The 21,166-nt window shown below is 40.1% G+C and overlaps 1 protein-coding gene across 1 annotated transcript in view; it reads right to left on the bottom strand.

Moving 5' to 3' along the window:
• Positions 1–21,166, bottom strand: part of LOC100675220 (leucine-rich repeat-containing protein 37A3-like) — a 60,937-nt gene that overhangs the window by 34,045 nt on the left and 5,726 nt on the right. Inside the window, exons 4-7 of the mRNA XM_064270333.1 lie at positions 18,927–18,998; positions 7,559–7,630; positions 4,317–4,388; positions 3,482–3,562 (exon numbers count right to left, since the gene is read on the bottom strand). Coding sequence (XP_064126403.1) covers positions 3,482–3,562; positions 4,317–4,388; positions 7,559–7,630; positions 18,927–18,998 — 297 coding nt within the window. The remainder of the gene's footprint in view (positions 1–3,481; positions 3,563–4,316; positions 4,389–7,558; positions 7,631–18,926; positions 18,999–21,166) is intronic.

Raw genomic sequence — 21,166 nt, forward strand, 5'->3', positions numbered from 1 at the left:
TTTAATGTTCGTGCCTTTCTAAGAAGAAGCTGCCAGGTTTCCAGTGCACACCAAAAAGTGATGACAACATCCCGAAGTGTGTTATCTTTTGTGTGTCTACCTCTATCTAAAGGGAACCGATGCTAGTTGACTGGGGGAGCGGTAGGGCATCTCTGTGATGAAGCTCAACTGGCCTTCAAAGCGTGGGCTCACCTACCTCATTGATATTGTCAGTAGTGGGGCAAATAATTCAATAGGAATTAGGCTTGGATTTTTTTTTTTTTCATCTTATTCGATCTTGGTGCTTAAGTTCTTGGCACAACGTTGGTGTGTCACAGACAAGTCAGCATGTGAACGTGTTCTATCTGAATAAGGTATAGCCTCTCTATGTTGTAGAATCCAACCGTGTTTAAAATCATGGAGCTTGTATGGTTAGAACCAATAAACTCGACTAAAAGAATTTTTTTTTTTTTAGTTAGCCACCAGTCTGGACCTGTGTAGGTGAATAAAGGAGAAACACTTTAAAGTCAGAAATAAAAGGTAGACTTAACATTTAGGATTATCCACCCCTGCTTGTTTTCCACACTATATTTCATCCCTGATTTCATCTGAAAGAGATATGATTACTGCTACTATTCAAAGAGCGCTGTTTAACTAATGAGGTCTCGGCACGTCTTTGAGGAGGATTTCAGATTCAGAGAAGACTGACTCTTTACACTTCTAACGTGTTCAGCTGGGGTTTGTAACGACATAGAGGCTTCGCTCAGGAGACCTGCTGATGCTGCTGTTGCTTCTGCTGCTGTCAAGTTCATTCCAACTCACAGTGACCCTACAGGACAGAGCAGAACTGCCCCATAGGGTTTCCAAGGCTGGCATCTTTACAGACGCAGACCGCCACATCTTTCTCCCGCAGAGTGCTGGTGGGTTTGAACTGCTGTCCTTTCCGTTAGCAGCCACACATTTAACCACTGAGGCACCAGGGCTCCTTTTCAGGAGATTTACTGGGTTATAATTAGCTGGAACCTAGGTTTTGTTCAGCCTGAAGCTTATCTAATTTGGAAATTCTCTCTAATAAAAAGTGCAAAAGTATAAGTACGAAAATTGCTAGGGCCCCTCCTAGGACCTTGGAAGGGTTCTACGGAAGTAAGGGGCCCTGAGGCTTAAGCTTTGTTCAATCCATGATAACCCCACCTCCGCTGGGACCTTTTTAAAAAGCTTTTTTAATGCCAGAGAAATACCGTTTCAACTTATAAATGCTCCAGTGCTGTGCCACACGGGTTATAGAATTACTTAGCTTTTCAGAGGTGCCATCTTTTCTTGGCAATCTGCCTTTGGAAAGAACTGCAATAAAGCTTATATTTCACCTGTGGCAAACAAATTACCTATTAGAAAAATTTGGCCCAAAACAAAGGAGGAGCCCAGCTTTCAACCCACATTGTGGCAAGTGTGCCAAGCTTTTCAACATGCCTGTGAGTTAGTTTTAGGAGTATACCCGTTGCTGTCCAGTTGATTCCAACTCATAGTGACCTTACAGGGCAGAGCAGAAATGCCCCGTGGGGTTTCCAAGGCTGTAGTCTTCCTGGAAGTAGGCTGCTAAGTCTTTCTCCCTTGCAGTGGCTGGTGGGTTCGAACAGCTGACCTTTCAGTTAGCAGCTGAGCACTTAACCACTGTGCCACCAGGGCTCCTTTTTAGGAGTATACCTCTATTCAGATCACATGTTTATTCATTTATCTCCAATACTAGCTAGCTCTAACTCTTTCATTACTATTTAGCAAATGCCCTTCTCTGTTGTTTAAGACGAACACAGAAATTTGAGATAAGAAAGTTGGTCTCTCCTCCATCCACTTTTTCTATGAGTGTTTTCTAATCCCCTACCCTTCCTCTGGAGCCCTGTGTTGGCACAGTGGTTAAGCACTTGGCTGCCAACTGAAATTTCGGTGGTATGGACCCACCAGCCACTGCACTGGAGGAAGATGTGGCGTTCTGCTTCTGTAAAGATTACAGCCTTGGAAACCCTATGGGGCAGTTCTACTCTGTCCTACATGCTGTGAGTTGGAATCAACTTGACGGCAATGAGTTTGGTTTTAGGGAGTTCCCTTCCCCCTCCTTTGTCATCCCCCTACCTTGTTGCCCTGTGCAGGGATCCTAGCGTGGCTCTTCTATGTTTTCTCATCAACCTCCACTTCCTTCTTCCATTCTGACAGTCTCCTGGGGACAAAGTCCTGTCCCATTCCTCTTTGTACACCCAGCACTTAGTACAGTGCCTGACACACAGTGGTCAGTGAACGTTTTTCATTGATCTCATTAATTAAAGTGTGATACCCACTTTCCCCCTATGTTGCCTACATAATCACAGTGAAAACAATTCTTACCAGGGACATTACGACCTTGTTATTGAAGCTACCAAAGTTTCTTGGTGTGGGAGCTAACCACCCAGCCCTCTGGTCTCTTATCACAGACTCTTCATAAGAGTCTCTGGTGCCGACAAAAGAAAAAGAGACCCTCAAGTTTCCTTTCCCCAAGTTCAGCATCAGCAAATTAACGGTGGGGCAGGTGGCTACAGGTTGGCATCTGCAGGATGTTAATCAGGCTCCAGGCACACCCGACATGATCTGTGTGACATGGATTGCTGAACCACCAGGCAGTCTTTTCCAAAGTCAGGTTTAGAGGACAAGCTCCATCTTTCATCCAAAATTCCCTTGAGGCCGGTGAACATACCCACTACCACTGCCTGGTGTCAAAGAGAAATCACCAAATTTTCTAGCTGAAAGAGAATAAAACCCACACTTCTTGTTTGAAGAGTAGTCAGGAAAGAAGGCATTTGGAATCAGGCTAGAGCAATGTGTTTTCCTTATTAACACTTTTAACACTATTCCTTAATAAACACCATTTTTCTTCATGCCTCAAAGGTTCCCCCTACACATAGATAATTCCTAACTTTTTGAAAAGGATATATGCTGTTTGAAAAATAATGTTCTGGGTGGCTAGGGAGAGAAGTGCACTCTGGTGTGTTTCCGGAATTCCTTTTACTGTGCAGTCTAACAGAAGCTGACGGATGAGAAAGCACCCCGACCCTTCGCTCTCTGGAGGACCCTGTGCTCTGCCTTGTGCTGTGTGGCTATACATTGCACACATTTAAGCAGGGAGGAACCTTACACGTGAGCTGGAATCCAAGTTAAATTCCAAAGCGGAATTCCTAGGATCATCCACACACCTGAGCAGCAGCACTGGGATCCCCACGACAGGGCTAGTTTGCGTGTTACTTGCTCGGTGCATTTAGTGCCCGCGCCAAAGGTCAGTACTAGGGCAAGCAGAACGTGCCACATATGAGTTAGACAAGTCTCTTGGCCTCTTGGTGCCTTAGTTTCCTCATTTGAAAAAATCGATCTTAAGACATTCATGTTTCAGAATTTCTACTTGCTCATACACCCAGCTAACTGATACAGTTCGATGTTTTCACACATAATCTCTTCCCATGTGTCCATCTTCTATCCCACTTACAACGTCTGTAAAAACTGCATTCCATGCCAGGCCTGAAACGTTCCAAAGCCAAGTTCTGTGATTAAATTGCAGCCAAGGTTTCTACAAACAGACACAAACAAGAGAGAATAAATAAATAAATAAAGGTATTCTTTCAGAACACCCCTCCTTTGGCAATGATTCTAATTTATATACGATGAACACTGACTGCAACACTCCCTCCAGACACTAAGGGAATCTCATTATGGAAGATCTTTGCTTATGATTTATTCTTTCCTATTTACACATCTTAGGTACAAATACCTAGATTAAGTGATCTTTACTTCTCTAGAACAGGGTTTCTCAACCTTAGCACTATTGACATTTGGGGCTAGGTAAAGTTTTCTTGCAATGATTATGAAGATAGCATGGGGCCAGGCAACACTTTGTTGTGTTGTACATGGGGTCGCCATGAATCACGGCCATCTCAACGGGAATTCACAAATATCAACAACAAACTTTTTGTTGTGTGGGCTGTTCTGTGCATTGTAGGATGTTTAGCAGCATTCCTGGCATCTTCCCACTAGGATGCCAGTAGCACACTCACAGTTGGCGATAACCAAAAATGCCTCTAGACATTGCCAAATGTCCCCTCGGTGCAAAACTGCCCCAGGTGGGAACCACTGCTCTAGAATGATTCCCTCTTATCTGTGTAATAATCCTCACACTAATCTTTGCCACAGTGGAAAAGGATTTGCTACATAACTTTAGTAGCTTTCCACTAATACAAGTTTAAGATTTCAAAATGAATCGCAAAAAGATTTACAATTAGGTTTTATAAAGATTCTAAATAGAATTAATCTTATTTGTAACTTACACAGACAGTAAAAAAGGTAGTGGTTCAAATGTACGTCTTTCAATAGACTGTATTTTATTGCAGGATAAATCTCTAGGGAAAGTAAAAGAAAAATATTGCCTCAATTAGCTATTCGATATTAAATTAGTAGGAATAAATGGCAGAGTTCAGCATAATATTGAATAAGCTTTTATCTAAACTGTAAACCTTAGTAATTGTTCTCTAAACCTTCCAAGGCCCTAACCCTGCCCTCATCTCTCCTAAGAAAGAGTCTCACCTTCATAAATAAAACATACAACCACGAATCTCGATAGATTTTGGAGGTACTCTTTCCTGAGAGTAGGGCAATTGATTAGATGACCTATTGTCATCACATTAAGATCTGGATTCAGTGAGCTTAAAGTTTTATTCCTTGTTATTATTGTAATTTATCATATTAAAAGAATATTCTCACATTTACACCTTCCTGGCTCCGTTCTCTTTTTCTAGGCAGCTCAATACCAGAAGAAATAACATAATTTGACATGATTTGAAAGGGAGTTATTCCTCTAATAAACACATAACTTTGAACGAATTTAGAATAATGCTTTTATCATATTAATAGGAATCTATGTTTGGTTTTCTATTGCCTTCATGTTCCATGGGAGCCCTGGTGGCAGTGGTTAAGAGCTACAGCAAGCTATGGTTGCTATCCAAAAGATCCGCAGTTTGAATCCAACAGCCGCTCCTTAGAAACCCTAAGGGGCAGTTCTGCTCTGTCGTGTACGGTTGCTATGAGTCGGGATCAGCTCGATGGCAAAGGATTTGTTTTTTTTTTAATGCTCCATGAATGGAATTCCTGCAGTTGTACACTGGTGACTCAGGAAAAAAACAACATAGAAGTGGATTTTCATGAGAAAACTCTCATTCCTGACTGTAGTTAACCTTCTTATTTCCCTTTAGCCCACATTAGTCCCTCACGTTTTACTGGGTGGGTATAACTATCTTCTGACTGGTGTTTCAGCTCTAGTCTCTCCGTTTCTAATCCATCCTGCACACAGATTAACTCTGCAGCAGTGGTTCTGAAAGACCAGCATTGCCTGGGAACTTATTGAAGAAGCAAATTCTTGGCCCTACTCTGGACCACTGAGTCAGTAATTATGGGGGTAAAGCCCAGAATCTGTGCTTTAACAGGCCCTAATTGTTATGCACACTAAAGTTTGAGAACCATTTGTCCTACAGCATTGCTGTGATAAGGTGGTTCTCCATGGTGACTCCTTACTTTGGCATGCAAAGCCTGGAAGATCTGGCTCCAAACTCCTACTCTCCCTACTTTCACCCAAAGCTACTCCTGACGTTCTTGAAAGCCACATTCCACTTCCTATCTTTGCCTTTTTCCCACCCTCCTTTTGCAATCTTAGAATAAATAGTCTTCCCAACATGTCTGTCTGATGTGGCCCTTCAAGGTCCTGTTCAAATGGCATTTCTCTAGAAACATCTTTCCTGATCCAATTGGAAGCCTTCGCTCCCTCCTCTGTGCTCCGGAAATAATTTATACCTCTCAGTGCCCACATCTATTTCTTTTTTTTTTTAACATAGTTATCTTTGTAATCCATTTTCTCCTTGAAAGCATGGACTAGATCTTGCTTACCTGTATTGCCTGCAATGTTTAAAACTGATAGATAGACATAAAGCAAACTCAATTATTTACCAAAGGAATGAATAGCAAAGGAGTGAGAAAGGAAAATGACTATTTAGAAAGAAGTTAACTTTTACTACTTCATTGCTCTTCTGTGCCTCTGCAGCACTTAGCCCTCCACTTAGAGCCTATTGTGGTATGGTGTGAGTTTATGCCTTTGCTTCCCCTGCCACATCAAGAGTTTCTAGAAGGTTAGGAATGCTGTCTTACACATCTTTGTACCACCAACCCTAGGCACAGTGCTTGACTTAATGTTTTTAACTTTTATACTGATTCACATTTTTTTAATGGATGAGAATAGATACACTAACAGGAAGTAATTAGCTTACAAAGCGTTTCAAAGTAGAAGTAAGGAAGGGCCTGCTCCATTGAGCAGTTATCTCATTTGTTTTTCTCCAAATTGTGTTTATAAGATTTGGGAGCCCAGGTGCCATAGGTGCCCAAGAAGATCGATGCAAAACTGGTTGTCCCACTAAGGCCTAAAAGGTTTGATAATTTAAATGACTACTTTTAGTATCATGTCAGGCTTTTTATCCCCAATTCTCTTAAGCCTTCTAAACTTGTAAGAAGAATCCATTTGCTAAAGAGCATCATCAAAATAGCTTAATAAGGATTCATGACACAAACAACTCTAGGCTTCATGGACAAAGGGTAAAAATCAAGCTTTTATAGCAAACGACATAGTATCTCGTTATCTCTAAACAGATATAAATACCACGCAAGTATTCCCTCCTTGGCAAAAGGGCTGGAGAGATTTTTATTTTGTATTTAGTAAAGGGTTAGGGGCATTTCTGATATGTTTACTTAGGGTAAACATTTCTAGCTATACTAATTAACCATCATTTGAAACATTTATTTGTAATATGGTAAAATAATTCCTACCTTGAAATCCTTAACAGCAGTCCTTGGTAGCTAACTATGTTATTTATAGTATTGTTTACATAATTCAACTGTTTAGTTACATATTTAATATTCAAATGCTGACTTAATTCAATTATCAAAATATTTTGGGTTAATGGCCTTCAAATTAATGTAGGTATTCTATATTTTCTTGTCCTTTAGGCAACAAACAAAAGTTAATCTTAATTCCTCTTGTTCTGTTAAACCAACTTTTTTGAATGTTTTCTACAAGGCCAGATAGTAAATATTTTAGGCTTTGCTGACCACAGACAACCTCTCTCTCATAGTTTTTTTTTCTTCAAAATCCTTTAAAAATGCAAAAAATCATTCTTAGCTTATGGGATCGCTAAAAACAGACCATAAGCTACAGACTAAATATAAACAGATAGTATATATGGACATTTACAAAACAAAGTTCATATGGGTGTCCTAATTACTCAGACCTTATTGCCACTTTTCCTCTGTAACTAAAGACTTTTTTTATCTGTCATTTGTCTCTATAATTAAAACTGGAAATGGACAGGAGATATTTAATGCCAGAAATGGGCTGGGACCCTACAGACTTACAAAATTGCAGAATTATATTGCTGAAAGAAAAATGTAGAGATTACCTTATCCAAGCTCCTTATTCATTTTACATATAACTAAAAACTCAGAAATAAATATGATTAACTGACTAACTTACAAATGCTGGAGGGATAGCAGGCCTTCAAATGAATCCTTACGTAATTCGGTCAAAGAATTTTCACTGAGAATTCTGGAAAATGAAAAGGTTATTCGTGGATCTAACGCAAATTAGCTACAACTGTTTGCTACCTAGGACTATTCTATGTGGGAGAAACCAGGTAATGGTCCACCTAAATACTCTAATTTCCATTTAATTTAGGGATGGTGACCTCTTTCGTTTTTATTGAAAACTTTCTTCTCCTGTCCTCCTTTGTATCCATCTCCCTGCTTCTGTCTCCTCTACCCCCACCCCACACAACCCTATCCACTCTTCCCACGAAGTCATATATTTAATGCTTCCTCTCTAGATCACAAAGTCTCTGTTAGAATTCAACTCTGGGTGGCACCAAGATTGGCAGAACTGCCATTTCCCTGGCTCTCTTCCCAAACCTCATTATGAAAGCCCAACATGGAGCTATGTGAGGGCTGCAAGTGAAGCCATTTGACTCTTTCCCCATTCATTTTTTTGAGAACTGAAATGTGCATAAAGTACATAAAACATGTTTAGTTTAATGATTATAAAGCAAACACCATATAACATCATTCATGTCAGGAAAGAATACTGTCAGCATCCCAGAAGCCCCCAGTGTGCCCTTTTCCAATCACAACCCTGTCTCTGACTCCTATAGGTAACCACTATCCTGACTTTGATGATAATAATTTCCTTGCTTTTTAAATACAGTTTTACCTGATATATGTCAACCACAAACAACATGGTTTAATTTTACTTCTTCTTGAACTTAAAATGGAATCATAGACACATATTTCTATTTCGTTTCTTTCACTCAGTGCTATGTTTGTAAAATTCATTACGTTGTTGCATGTAGCTGAGGTTGGTTCATTTTAATGCCTTACTGCTGGAAGTCCAATAAGGGAGCCACTAGCCTCATGTGACTGCTGAGCTCTTATAAGTTTCTAAGATCAGCAGAGAGAACTGGAGAGAAAGACAGGCTGATACAGAGAATCACTTTCTACCCGATGCTGGGTCCTAGTTTCTGCTGGACCCAGCATCAGGTGGAAATACTTCAAGAGTAATTGACTAATTTCTGGAGACTAGTGTAGACTAGTTTGAAAGACACCTCCTGGAGGCCCAGCCTTGGGGAGAGAGGGGGGCACGTTTCTGGGAGTTTTAATTCCAGGAGCACTACCAGGTTCTCACTGTGAATCTCAGGAAAATCCCCTCATGATTCCCGAAAGAAGAGGGGAGAAGCTGCCATGACGGAATAGGGCTCTGGTCTCCTTAACAACAACCTGCCCTCAAGGGCTATTACTTTACCACAGACTAGTCAATGTGGGTTCCATCTGAGCCTAACCAAAGTGGGGAGTCCCTGGGTGGTATAAAAGCTTAAAACTAACTAAAATGTTGGAGGTTCTAGTCCACCCAGAGGAATCATAAAAGAAAGGCATGATGATCTTCATAATGTAGAATTGGCCATTGAAAAACAACTTGAGGAGCACAGCTCTACTTCGACACACATGGGATCACCATGAGTCAGAAGTGACTTCATGACAACTGGTACTGGTTAATCAAAATAGACGAAGGGAAATACTCAACTCCAACTCCCTCTACCCTTTTCCATGTGAACAAAAGGGATTAGCAACTCCAGTTGCCTTCTAGCCTTTGAAGTGGGGGAAGGAAAATACCCAACTGTAGCCCCCTCTAGCCCTCTTGGTTCATCTAAAGGCTGAAGGAAAAAAGCTGAGAAGCACTTGTGAAGGTCACAACCCAGGGACACTGGCTCACTAAGAAACTGAGACCTAATCATAGAATTAGAGAACACTTCCTCTTCCCTCACACCTTACCACCACATGAACATCAACAGGGTTTTACAGGAAATTGCAGCTAAAAGAATCTCCATTCCTTTTACCTGATATATCATATTCAGTTTCAGCAAAAATTACAAGGCATGCTAAAAAGGCAAAAAACAGAGTCAGAAGATGCAGGACAAGCATCAGAGCCACATTCAGATATAGCTGATATTTGGGCTTATCAACCTAGAGATTTAAAAAAAACTATGATTAATATGCTAATGGTTCTAGTGGAAAAAGTGGATGACATGCGAGGTGAGTAATGTAAGCAGACAGGATAAAAAAACACTAGACATTTAAAAAAATGAGTGATTTAAAGTCAGGAGAGGTGTGCATCAGGGTTGTAATCCTTCACCATAACTATTCAGTCTATACACTGTGCAAAATAATCCCAGGAGCTGCAGTATATGCAGAAGAATGTGGCATCAGGATTGGAGGAAGACCCATTAACAACCTGTGTTATACAGCTGACAAAACCTTGCTTGATGAAAGTGAAGAGGACTTGAAGCACTTACTGATGAAAATCAAAGACCACAGCCTTCAGTATGGATTACACCTCAACATATAGAAAACAAAAATGTTCACAACTGGACCAATAAGCAACATCATGATCAATGGAAAAAGATTGAAGTTGTCAAGGATTTCATTTTACTTGGATCCACAATCAACATCCATGGAAGCAGAAGTCAAAAAATCGAAAGACGCATTGCATTAGGCAAATCTGCTGCAAAAGACCTCTTTAAAGTGTTAAGAAGCAAAGATATCCCCTTGAAGACTAAGGTGAACCTGACCCAAGCCATGGTATTCTCAATCGCCTCATATGTATGTGAAAGCTGGACGATGAATAAGGAAGACTAAAGAAGAATTGATGCCTTTGAATTGTGGTGCTGTCAAAGAATACGGAGTATACTATGGAGTGCCAGAAGAAGGAACAAATCTATCTTGGAGGAAGTACAACCAGAATGCTCCTTAGAAGCATGGATGGTGAGACTGCATCTCACATACTTTGGACATGTTATCAGGAGGGATCAGTCCCTGGAGAAGGACATCATGCTTGGTAAAGTACAGGGTCAGTGAAAAAGGGGAAGATCCTCAATGAGATGGATTGACACAGTGCCTGCAACAATAGGCTCAAGCTTAACAATGATTGTGAGGATGGTGCAGGACTGGGCAGTGTTTCGTCTGTTGTACAGAGGGTCACTAGGAGTCCGAACTGACTTGAGGACACCTAGCAACAGCAACAAGAGTGGGAGGGACGGGGAAAAGGGAAGTTAATTGTGATGGAAATACTCCATTGATTAAGGATAGGGTTGCACAGTCAATTATTGTAATTTCTGTCAAGAAGTTCAGCACCTGGAAAAAGTTGAAGTGACAAAAGTTCTGTAATAGATCTATTTACAATGACAAAAAAAAAAAAAAGTAGTTACTGAGGCTGCTTATGTACAGCCAAAAACCTCATGGGATTTGGTGGCCTAGGGTCTGGGTTTCATAGGACATTCCAGCTAATTGGCCTAATAACATGTATAGCGCTCTGTTCTACCTCCTAGTTCACTGCGTAGAGCCTGGTGTCTTAAAAGCTTGCAAGCAGCCATCCAAGGTACAGCAATTGGACCCTATTTGTCTGGAGCAACAGAAGAAGAAGGAGAGTCAGGAATAGAAGGAGGAAATGGAATGTGTGGCTAATTGCCTCCATTAACAACTGCTTCCATTGCCATGAGACAAGAATTAAATGGTGTCTTCCTGACATTACTGAAGATTTCGATCAAAGATTCCATAGAAGAATCCTGATCAAAAGGGAGAAAATGCAGAACAGAATTTCAAATTGTCATGGATTCCAGACTTCTTGGAGCCATGAAGTTTGGATGAACCCCTGAAAATATTGCTCTGAGATAATCTTTAAACCTTAAGTCAGAAATGTCCCTGAAATCTCCTTAAAATGAAACAGTAGTTTAGCTTAACTAGTAAAAAATGTATGCTTTGAGCATTCTGCTCTTTTAAGAACTATCTATATGGGATCAATTTGAGAACAGCAACTTGAAAAATTAGATAGGAACCTTAGGGGGCACTGAACTTATGTTAATGAGGGAGCAAAAACTCAGAAAAGGAGGGTGAAAATGGTTGTACAACTGAAAAATGTAATCAATGTCACTAAATGGAGCATCTATAAACTGTTGAATTGGTGTATCTTTTGCTGTGTATATTCTCAACAACAACAACAAAAATAAATAAAATTTTCTAGTTGTTTTAGATTGAATTGTGTCTCTGCAAAATGTGTGTCAACTTGGCTAGGCCATGATTCCCAGTATTGTGTGGTTGTCCTCCATTTTGTAATCTGATGTGATTACCTAAGTGTTGTAAATCCTAACCTCTACAAAGTAAATGAGGCAGGGTTAGAGGCAGTTATGTTAATGAGGCAGGACACAATTTACAGGATTAGGTTGTATGTGGAGTCAATATCTCTTGAGATATAAAAGAGAGAAGTGAACAGAGAGACGGGAGACCTCATGCCTCCAAGAAAGCCACCAAGAAAGAAACACCAGGAGCAGAGCACATCCTCTGGCCCCATGGTCCCTGTCCTGAGAAACTCCTCAACCAGGGGAAGATTGATGACCAGGACCTTCCCACAGGACCAACAGACAGAGAAAGCATTCCCCGGGAACTGGCACTCTGAATTCAGACTTCTAGCCTCCTAGATTGGGATGGAATGAATTTCCATTCAGGTATGCTACTTCTGTTATAGGAGCCCTAGATTACTAAGACAACAGTGCTTAGAGGAAAATGTATAGCATTGAATGCATACATTAGAAAAGAAAAAAAAATCTGAAGTAAGCAGAAGAAAAGAAATAATAAAAATCAGAGCAGAAACCAATGAAGTGGAAATAAGAATAAGGAAAATCAATGAAACTGTAAGCTGGTTCTTTGAAAAGATCACTAAAATTGATAAGCCTCTAGGCAGACTAACCAAGAAAAAAAGAAAGAAGACAAATTATTAATATTAGAAATGAAAGAGGGGCCATCACGACTGATCCCATGAACATTAAACCAAAAACAAAACCACACCCATTGCTGTTCAGTTGATTCCAACTCACAGTAACTCTACAGGACAGAGCAGAACTGCCCCATAGTGTTTTTGAGGAGTGGCTGGTGGATTTGAACTGCCGACCTTTTAGTAAGCAGCTGAGCTCTTAACTACTGTGCCATCAGAACTCCCTATGGACATTAAAAGGATCATAAAGGAATACTGTGAAAATGTGATAACTTAGATGAAATGGAGCAATCTCTAGAAAGACACAAGCTACCAAAACTCATACAAGGAGAAATAGACAGTCTGAGCAGTCCTATATCCATTAAAGAAAATTAATCAACAACTAATAACCTTCCAAAATAGAAAGCACCAGGCCCAGATGGTTTTATTGTTGAATTCTATAAATATTTAAAGAATAATTAATACCAATCCTTCTAAAACTCTTCCAAAAAATAGAAGAGGAAGGAACACTTCTTAACTCATTCTATGAGGCCAGTATTGCCCTAATACCAAAACCAAAGACATTACTAGGAAGGAAAATTACACACCAATGTCTCTCATATACATAGATGCAAAGATCCTCAGCAAAATATTAGCAAATTGAATCCAACAATGTAGAAAAAGAATTATACACCATGACCTAGTGGGGTTTATCCTAGCTGTGCAAGGCCAGTTTAACATTTGCAAATCAATTAATATAGTTCATCATATCAACAAGCTAAAGAAAAATCATATGATCATATTAATAGAGGCAAAAAAATCATTTGACAAGATCCAACACCCATCCATGATAAAGACTCTCAGCAAACTAGCAATAGCAGAGAACTTTTTAAACTGAATAAAGAACATCTACAAAAACCCTACAGCTAACATAATACTTAGTGGGGAGAAACTAGATGCTTTCCCCCTAAGATCAGGAACAAGACAGGGATGTCCCCTCTCACCGCTCTTATCAACACTGTATTGTAAGTTCTAGCTAATGTAAAGAAAAGGAAATAAAAGGTATACAGATTCAGAAGGAAGAAATAAAACTGTCTTCGGAAGGAAGAAATAAAACTGTCTTCATCCACAGATGATATGACTGTCTGTCTAGGAAATCCCAAAGAATTGACAGAAAAATACTTGGAACTAATAAGTGATTATAGCAGGGTTGCAGGGTACAAAGTTAATATACAAAAGTCAATTACTTCCCTATATACCAGGAATAAAGAACTGGAATTTTAAAGTAAAATCATACCATTTACATTAGCACTAAAAGAAATGACATGCTTGGGTACAAATCTAACAAAATTTATACAAGATCTATACGAGGACAACTGCTAGACTCTGATGAAAGAAATTCAATTTCCAAATAAATGGAGGGATATTTCACATTCATGGATAAGAAAACCAAACCCAACCCATTGCTGTCGAGTTGATTCCTACTCACAGCAACTCTATAGGACAGGGTAGAACTGCCCCATAGGGTTTCCAAGGAGCAGCTAATGGATTTGAACTGCTGACCTGTTGGTTAGCAGCTGAGCTCTTAACCTTTGTGCCACCAGGGCATTTACGGAATGGAAGACTTAGTATTATTAAGGTTGCAATTCTTCTCAACTTCATCTACAGATTCAATGCACTACCAATCAAAATCTCAGCAAGCTATTTTGTGGATATTGACAAACTGATTTACCAAGGCAGGAGACCAAGAAATGGCCAACAAATAATGAAAAATAGAGTTAGAGGACTGGCATTACCCTACTTCAAGAGTTACTCTAAAGTTACAGTGATTAAGACAGTGTGGTATTGATGAAGGAATAGGAAAATAGATCAGTGAAACAATAGAGACCATAAATTGACCCACGCAAATATAGTCAACTGACCTTTGACAAAAGGAGCAAAGGCAACTCAACAGTGAAAGGATAGTCTTTTTAACAAATGGTACTGGGACAGCTGAGCATGCACAAGCAAAAGCATGAATATGACACAGCCTGAAACTTTCCCAAAAATTAACTCAAAATGAATCACAGGCCTAAATATAAGATGCAAAACGTTACAACTTCTAAAAGATAACACAGGAAAAAAATCTAGGTGACTTGGGTTTGGACATAGCTTTTTAGATACAGCATCAACAGTAAGATTGATAAAAGAAAAAATTCACAAGTTGGACTTCATTAAAATAAAAAACTTCTGCTCTACAAAAGATACATTTCAAAAATTTTTATTGTGCTTTGAGTGAAAGTTTACAAATCGAGTCAGTCTCTCATACCAAAAATTTCTATACACCTTGATATTTACTTCTAGTTGCTGTTCCCCTAATGAGGCAGCACATTCCTTCCCTCTATTTACTGTTATCATGTCCATTTGGCCAGCTTCTGACCCCCTCTGCCTTCTCATCTCCCCTCCAGACAGGAGCCGCCCACATAGTCTCACATGTCTACTTGATCCAAGAAGCTCACTTCTCACCTATATCATTTTCTACCCCATAGTCCCGTCCAATCCCTGTCTGAAAAGTTGAATTTGGGAATGGTTCTTGTCTTGGGCTAACAGAAGGCCTGGGGACCATGACCTTGGGGGTCCTTCTAGTCAGTCACACCATTAAATCTGGTCTTTTTAGGAGAATTTGAGGTCTTCATCCCACTGCTCTCCTGCTCCCTCAGGGGTTGTCCGGGCAGTCATTGGTTGTAGCCGGGCACCATCTAGTTCTTCTGGTCTCAGGCTGATGTAGTTTCTGGTTTATTGGCCCTCTCTGTCTCTTGGGCTCATAATTACCTTGTGTCTTTGGTGTTCTTCATTCTCCTCTGCTCCAGGATGGCTGAGACCAAATGATGAATCTTAGACGGCCGCTTGCTAGCATTTCAGACTCCAGACACCACTTTCCAAAGTGGGATGCAGAATGTTTTCTTAATAGATTTTATTATACCAATTGACTTAGATGTCCCCTGAAACCATGGTCCCCAAACACCTGCCTCTACTACGCTGGCCTTTGAAGCATTCAGTTTATTCAGGAAACTTCTTTGCTTTTGGTTTAGTCCGGTTGTGCTGACCTCTCCAGTATTGTGCGTTGTCTTTCCCTACACCTAAAATAGTTCTTATCTACTATCTAATTCATGAAAACCCCTCTTCCTCCCTCCCTCTCTACTCTCGTAACCATCAAAGAATATTTTCTTTTCTGTTTAAACTATTTTTCGAGTTCTTATAATAGTGGTCTCCTCAATATTTGTCCTTTTGCAACTGAGTAATTTCACTCAGCATAATGCCTTCCAGATTCCTCCATGTTATGAAATGTTTCACGGATTCATCATTGTTCTTTATCAATTTGTTGTATTCCATTGTGTGAATATACCATAACTTATTTATCCATTCATCCGTTGATGGGCACCTTGGTTGCTTCCATCTTTTTGCTATTGGAAACAGTGCTGCAATGAACATGGCTGTGCATATACCTGGTTGTGTAAAGGCTCTTATTTCTCTAGAATATATTCCAGGGAGTGGGATTGCTGGAACGTATGGTAGTTCTATTTCTAGCTTTTTAAGGAAGCACCAAATCGATTTCTGAACTGGTTGTCCTATTTTACACTCCCGCCAGCAGTATATGAGTGTTCCACTCTCTCCACAACCTTTCCAACATTTATCATTTTTTTTTTTTTTGGATTAATGCCAGCCTTGTTGGAGTGACATGGAATCTCATCGTACTTTTAATTTGCATTTCTCTAATGCCTAAAGATCATGAGCATTTCCTCATGTATCTGTTAGCTACCTGAATGTCTTCTTTAGTGAAGTGCCTGTTTATATCCTTTGCCCATTTTTTTAATTGGGTTATTTGTCTTTTTGTAGTTGAGTTTTTGTAATATCATGTAGATTTTAGAGATTAGACGATGATCAGAAACGTCATAGCTAAAACTTTTTCCCGGTCAGTAGGTAATCTTTTTACTCTTTTGGTAAAGTCTTTGGATGAGCATAGCTGTTTGATTTTTAGGAGCTCCCAGTTATCTAGCTTTGCTTCTGTAAAGACACTCTAGGAGAGTGAAAAGTCAAGCCACAGACTGGGAGAAAGTATTTGCAAAACACATATCTGATAAAGGACTTGTATCCAAAACATACAAAGAACTCTTAAAACTCAACAATAAGTAAACAAACAATCCAGCAGAAGATCGGAACAGATACCTCACCAAAGAAGATATACAGCTGGCCAAAGCTTATCATCATATATCATCAAGGAATTGCAAATTAAAACAATCAGATGCCACTACACACATATTAGAATAGCTAAAACCCAAAACACTGATAACACCAAATGCTGGAGAGGATATGGAGCAACAGGAACTCTCAGTCATTGCTGGTGGGAGTGCAAAATGATATGTCCCCTTTGGAAGACAGCCTGCAGGTTCTGACAAAGCTAAATACGGGCTTATCATACAACCCAGCTAATGTACTTCTGGGTATTTACCCAAATAAATTGAAAAGCTTATGTCCACAGAAAAAACTGCACAAGAATGTTTATAGCAGCTTTATTAATCATTGCTAAAACTTGAAAGCAACCAAGATGTTCTAGAGGAGTTAATAAACAAACTGTGGTGCATCCATACAATGGGGTATTATTCAGTGATGAAATGAGCTCTCAAGCTATGAAAAGACATGGAGGAACCCTAACCGCACACTGCTAGGTGAAGGAAGCAGCCAGTCTGAAAAAGCTACATGCTGTATGATTTCAACTACTTGACATTCTAGAAAAGAAAAACTAGAGAGATAATAAAATGATCCATGGTTCAGGGGTTCAGGGGGAGGGTGAGAGGATGAACAGGTGGACCACAGGGCATTTTTAGGACAATGAAACTATTCTGTGTGATACTATAATGATGCACAGAGGGCATTAGGCATTTGTGAAAACTACAAGACTGCACAATAGGAAGAGTGAACCCTAACGTAAAATATGAACTTTAGTTAATAGTGATGCATCAGTAGGGATTCCTCAATTGTAACAAGTGTATCACAGGCATATAAGGCGTTAGTAGGAGAAACAACGAGCAGGGGGTAGCGGCTATTTGGGAACTCTGTATTTTCTGTGCCATTTCTCTGTAAACCTAAAACTGCTCCAAAAATAAAAAAGTCTGTTTTAAAAAAAATGAAATTGGACTTTTTCCTAAAAGAAAGCAAATCTCATTTGGCTGATGTGTTTGACAGTGAGGACTAGCTTTGCCGATTAGATTATATGCCATTTTCTACAAGCTGAATGAGTTATACAGTTAACATATACTTAGAGCATATGATATGATAAAATGATTTTGTAAAAACGTTAACTAATCTCCTTGTGTTCTATGGGCCAGAAATGGACTCCACCGATGGACCTTTAAAAAGGGCGCCATTGTTATTGGTTCCTCCTGGAGGTAAGGACAGCCTCAGCAGAAAGAAGCTGGCATCATACAGTTGTATGTGGAAGCTGAGGGGTCTTCATGAGAAGCCAGCTGCAGAAGAAGCACCACCAGGGCAAGGGAGTGACAGCTGGACAACTCCAGTGGTGCTATTTTTGAGAAACCCAGGAAGTGAGGAATCCCTCATGGGAGATGCAACACCCAGAGGGCACCACTACCAGAGGACATCAGCCCCTTCCTCTCCACCAGTCTCCTCACCAACTTCTAAGAAGCCAGAGGCAGCCAGCTGAATGGAGGGATGGAGAATGAGAGATATGGGCAAGGAAACAGAGAAGAAGCCAGCCAGGACCCCTCTTCACATTGTAAGCATCTAGGTTTAAAGAAAGGCTCAGGCTGGGGGAAGGGAGAAGTTTTCAATTCTTTGAGAGTATAGACTTATGTGACTGAGACACTGGACTGGAACTAGCACTGTTCTTGGGACTGAAAGTGATCAGAGGAATTTTATTATCTCAGTGACCGGAAAAGCTATAGGGCTTCCCAGACTTCATCTATGGGATTCCATCCACAGGACTGTGAAGTCCTCCGATTGTATTTTTATACATATAAGATAAAGTTCCTCTGTACTTTCAAGAAAACAAAATCAACCCCTCCCTCAAAAGTGCTCCAATAAACATCCTTGCCCTTAAAAAAAGAAAGTCTACTGGAAGAAAAAGGCAAAAAGAAAACACACACGCACAATAACCCTACTCTGCTATATGTCAATGTGGATGTAGGCAAATGCGTGGAATATGATCCAGAAAGATGTACACAGAACTCAGAGAAGTGGTCACTCAGGGGTGGGGGGTTAGGGAACAAGGAGAGTTCTCACGATACCTGTTATTTCAGTGTTATACACAGAGAAGAGGATCATGTATTATTTATCAAATGAGAGATAAATTTAAATTGCATCTTACTTGTTTTAAAGAGAATCCACCAAATTCAATTTTAAAAATCACCATAGAGGTAATCAATAGAAGTCAGTTTGGAATATGGAGAGAGGAAAACATCTTTTCTCAGAGGTAATGACATCAAAACTGTGGACCAAGAAGGCTCTTATAATGTAGTTAGCTTTCTGTATTCGTATTTGGGGAGGATATACTCACAGTTTCTCAGTCCAACGGTATGCCTTCCAAATATTTTCCTCAATATAAGAAATAGAGTTTCCTTGGAAATTTCTGTGAAGAAACACAGTTCATATTTTTGAATATGTAGGAATACGAATGAACAGAATAACTAAAGAATCATGGCAACCTTCCCGGAAATATTCAGATGCAGAAAATATCAGCTTTCTAACTTCCATGGCTGTCAGCTGCCAAATTGGTTCAATTCAGACAGACAGACTGTGGGGGGCAGTGGCACAAATGATAAGGCCAACTGCTCAGAACCTGAACTTCCTATCCGCCCAATTCTCCTCCTTTATCATTATCAGCACATATGCACACAGATAATGCTTGCCGGCAATGCCAGAGATTGGGTGAAAGGCCCGCTGTTGAAACCTCTCCAGGTGGTGGAAGGATAAAGACCATTAGAAACTAGAAGAACCAATGGACTGGAGTGGAAAGATCTCTTAGGCATACTGCTTAACGAAAAACTGAGAATCACTGCTGAGCAAGAAGTATTGTCTTAAAAAAAAAAAATTACCTCCTTAGAAAAACAGGAATATGTATGTAAACACGTATATGTATGTAAATGCAAAGGGAAGAGACTGGAAGGAAGGACACATACTCAGGGAGAAGGGTGGGAAGGGGAAGGGGAGGGGACTTTCACATTTTATGCTATATTCTTCTGTGACGCTTTTTAAAATTGTTATACTGTGGAAATGTATCCACGAATGACATAAGTTTAAAATAAGTTGTTAAATTCCCGAGGTGTGGTTTCAACCACTAACTCTGTAAATAACTGTGACTCTTTCCTTTAACTCTGTCCTTTTCCCTCAGCAACAACTTACCTAGTCAGTTTATAAAGTCAAATAGGTGGCACTTGAAATTAAGTCAAAACAGTTAAGTTGCCTGCCCATCTGCCTGGTGGACATTTCCACTCCACCAGAAACTTTCTGATTATTTTATTCTCACTAGCAAAGGATGCCTGAAACTGAACTCACCTTCCCCAAACTGGCTCTCCTTCCTGACTGATGGATCTCCATCTGTGTGTTCTACCAGTTTGCTAATCGTGCAGGGCAGAAACTTTGGAGTCGTATTTGAGTTTTTCTCTTTCCTGTACACTGCTTCCCCAACTCTCTAGTCCATCATCAAATCCTGTCCTTTTTTTGAAGTGCTCCCAGGATTCTCTTTCCATTCCTAACACAACTGCTCTGATTCAGCCCCTTTTTGCTTTGCTCACAGGTTTTGCTAGACCTTCCTATTCGGTCTCCCTGAATCAAGTTTTCTTCTCCAGGCGGCCCTACACTTGGATTCTAAAATAATTTTCCTGTTTTAATTACTTATCCCTCTTGCTTGAGAACTTTCAATGGCTCTCCATATCTCACAGTGTAACTTCCAAACCTCTGTAGCTGATATTCAACGTTTTTCACAATCTCATTTTGCATTGCTTCCTAACCCAATTTTTTGTAGCCAGGCTGGTCTACTAAATCCTGACCATTCCTGCAGCCATGCCTTTTCCTAGGCTGTATTCCCTGTTTTTCTCTATTTAGCAAATCCTAGTCGCTCTTTGGAGCCCTGGTGGTGCAGTGGTTAAGAGCTTCCTGCTCACCAAGAGGCCAGCAGCTCGAATCCACCAGCCACTCATTGGAAACCCTATGGTGCAGTGCTACTCTCGCCTATAGGGTCTCTATGAGTCGGAATCAACTCAACGGCACCACGTTTTGGTTTCTGTCACTCTTTTAGCTAAAGTTTTATCTTGCCCATGCAGCTTTCTCTGTCCTCCACATGCAAACGATTACGGATTGTGGTGAATTATCCCACCTATGGTCTGCAGCTCTTTTACGACATAATTATGTGCCACTTCCCTTTTCATGTATACTCTTTTTCACCCATTTATCGTTGTTATCTTCCGAAGCTAATGTCCTATACTTCTGTGGCTCCTACATACAGTGCCTAGCCCTGTATTGGGCACAGAACAGGTGCTATATCTGCATTATGCAGATGACACAACCTTGCTTGCTGAAAGTGAGGAGGACTTGAAGCACTTACTAATGAAGATCAAAGACCACAGCCTTCAGTATGGATTACACCTCAACATAAAGAAAATAAAAATCCTCCCCAACTGGACCAATGAACAACATCATGACAAACAGAGAAAAGATTGAAGTTGTCAAGGATTTCATTTTACTTGGATCCACAATCAACAGCCATGGAAGCAGCAGCCAAGAAATCAAAAGACACAG

The sequence above is a fragment of the Loxodonta africana genome, chromosome 18 (assembly GCF_030014295.1).
Source record: "Loxodonta africana isolate mLoxAfr1 chromosome 18, mLoxAfr1.hap2, whole genome shotgun sequence".
NCBI classification, from domain to species: Eukaryota; Metazoa; Chordata; class Mammalia; order Proboscidea; family Elephantidae; genus Loxodonta; species Loxodonta africana.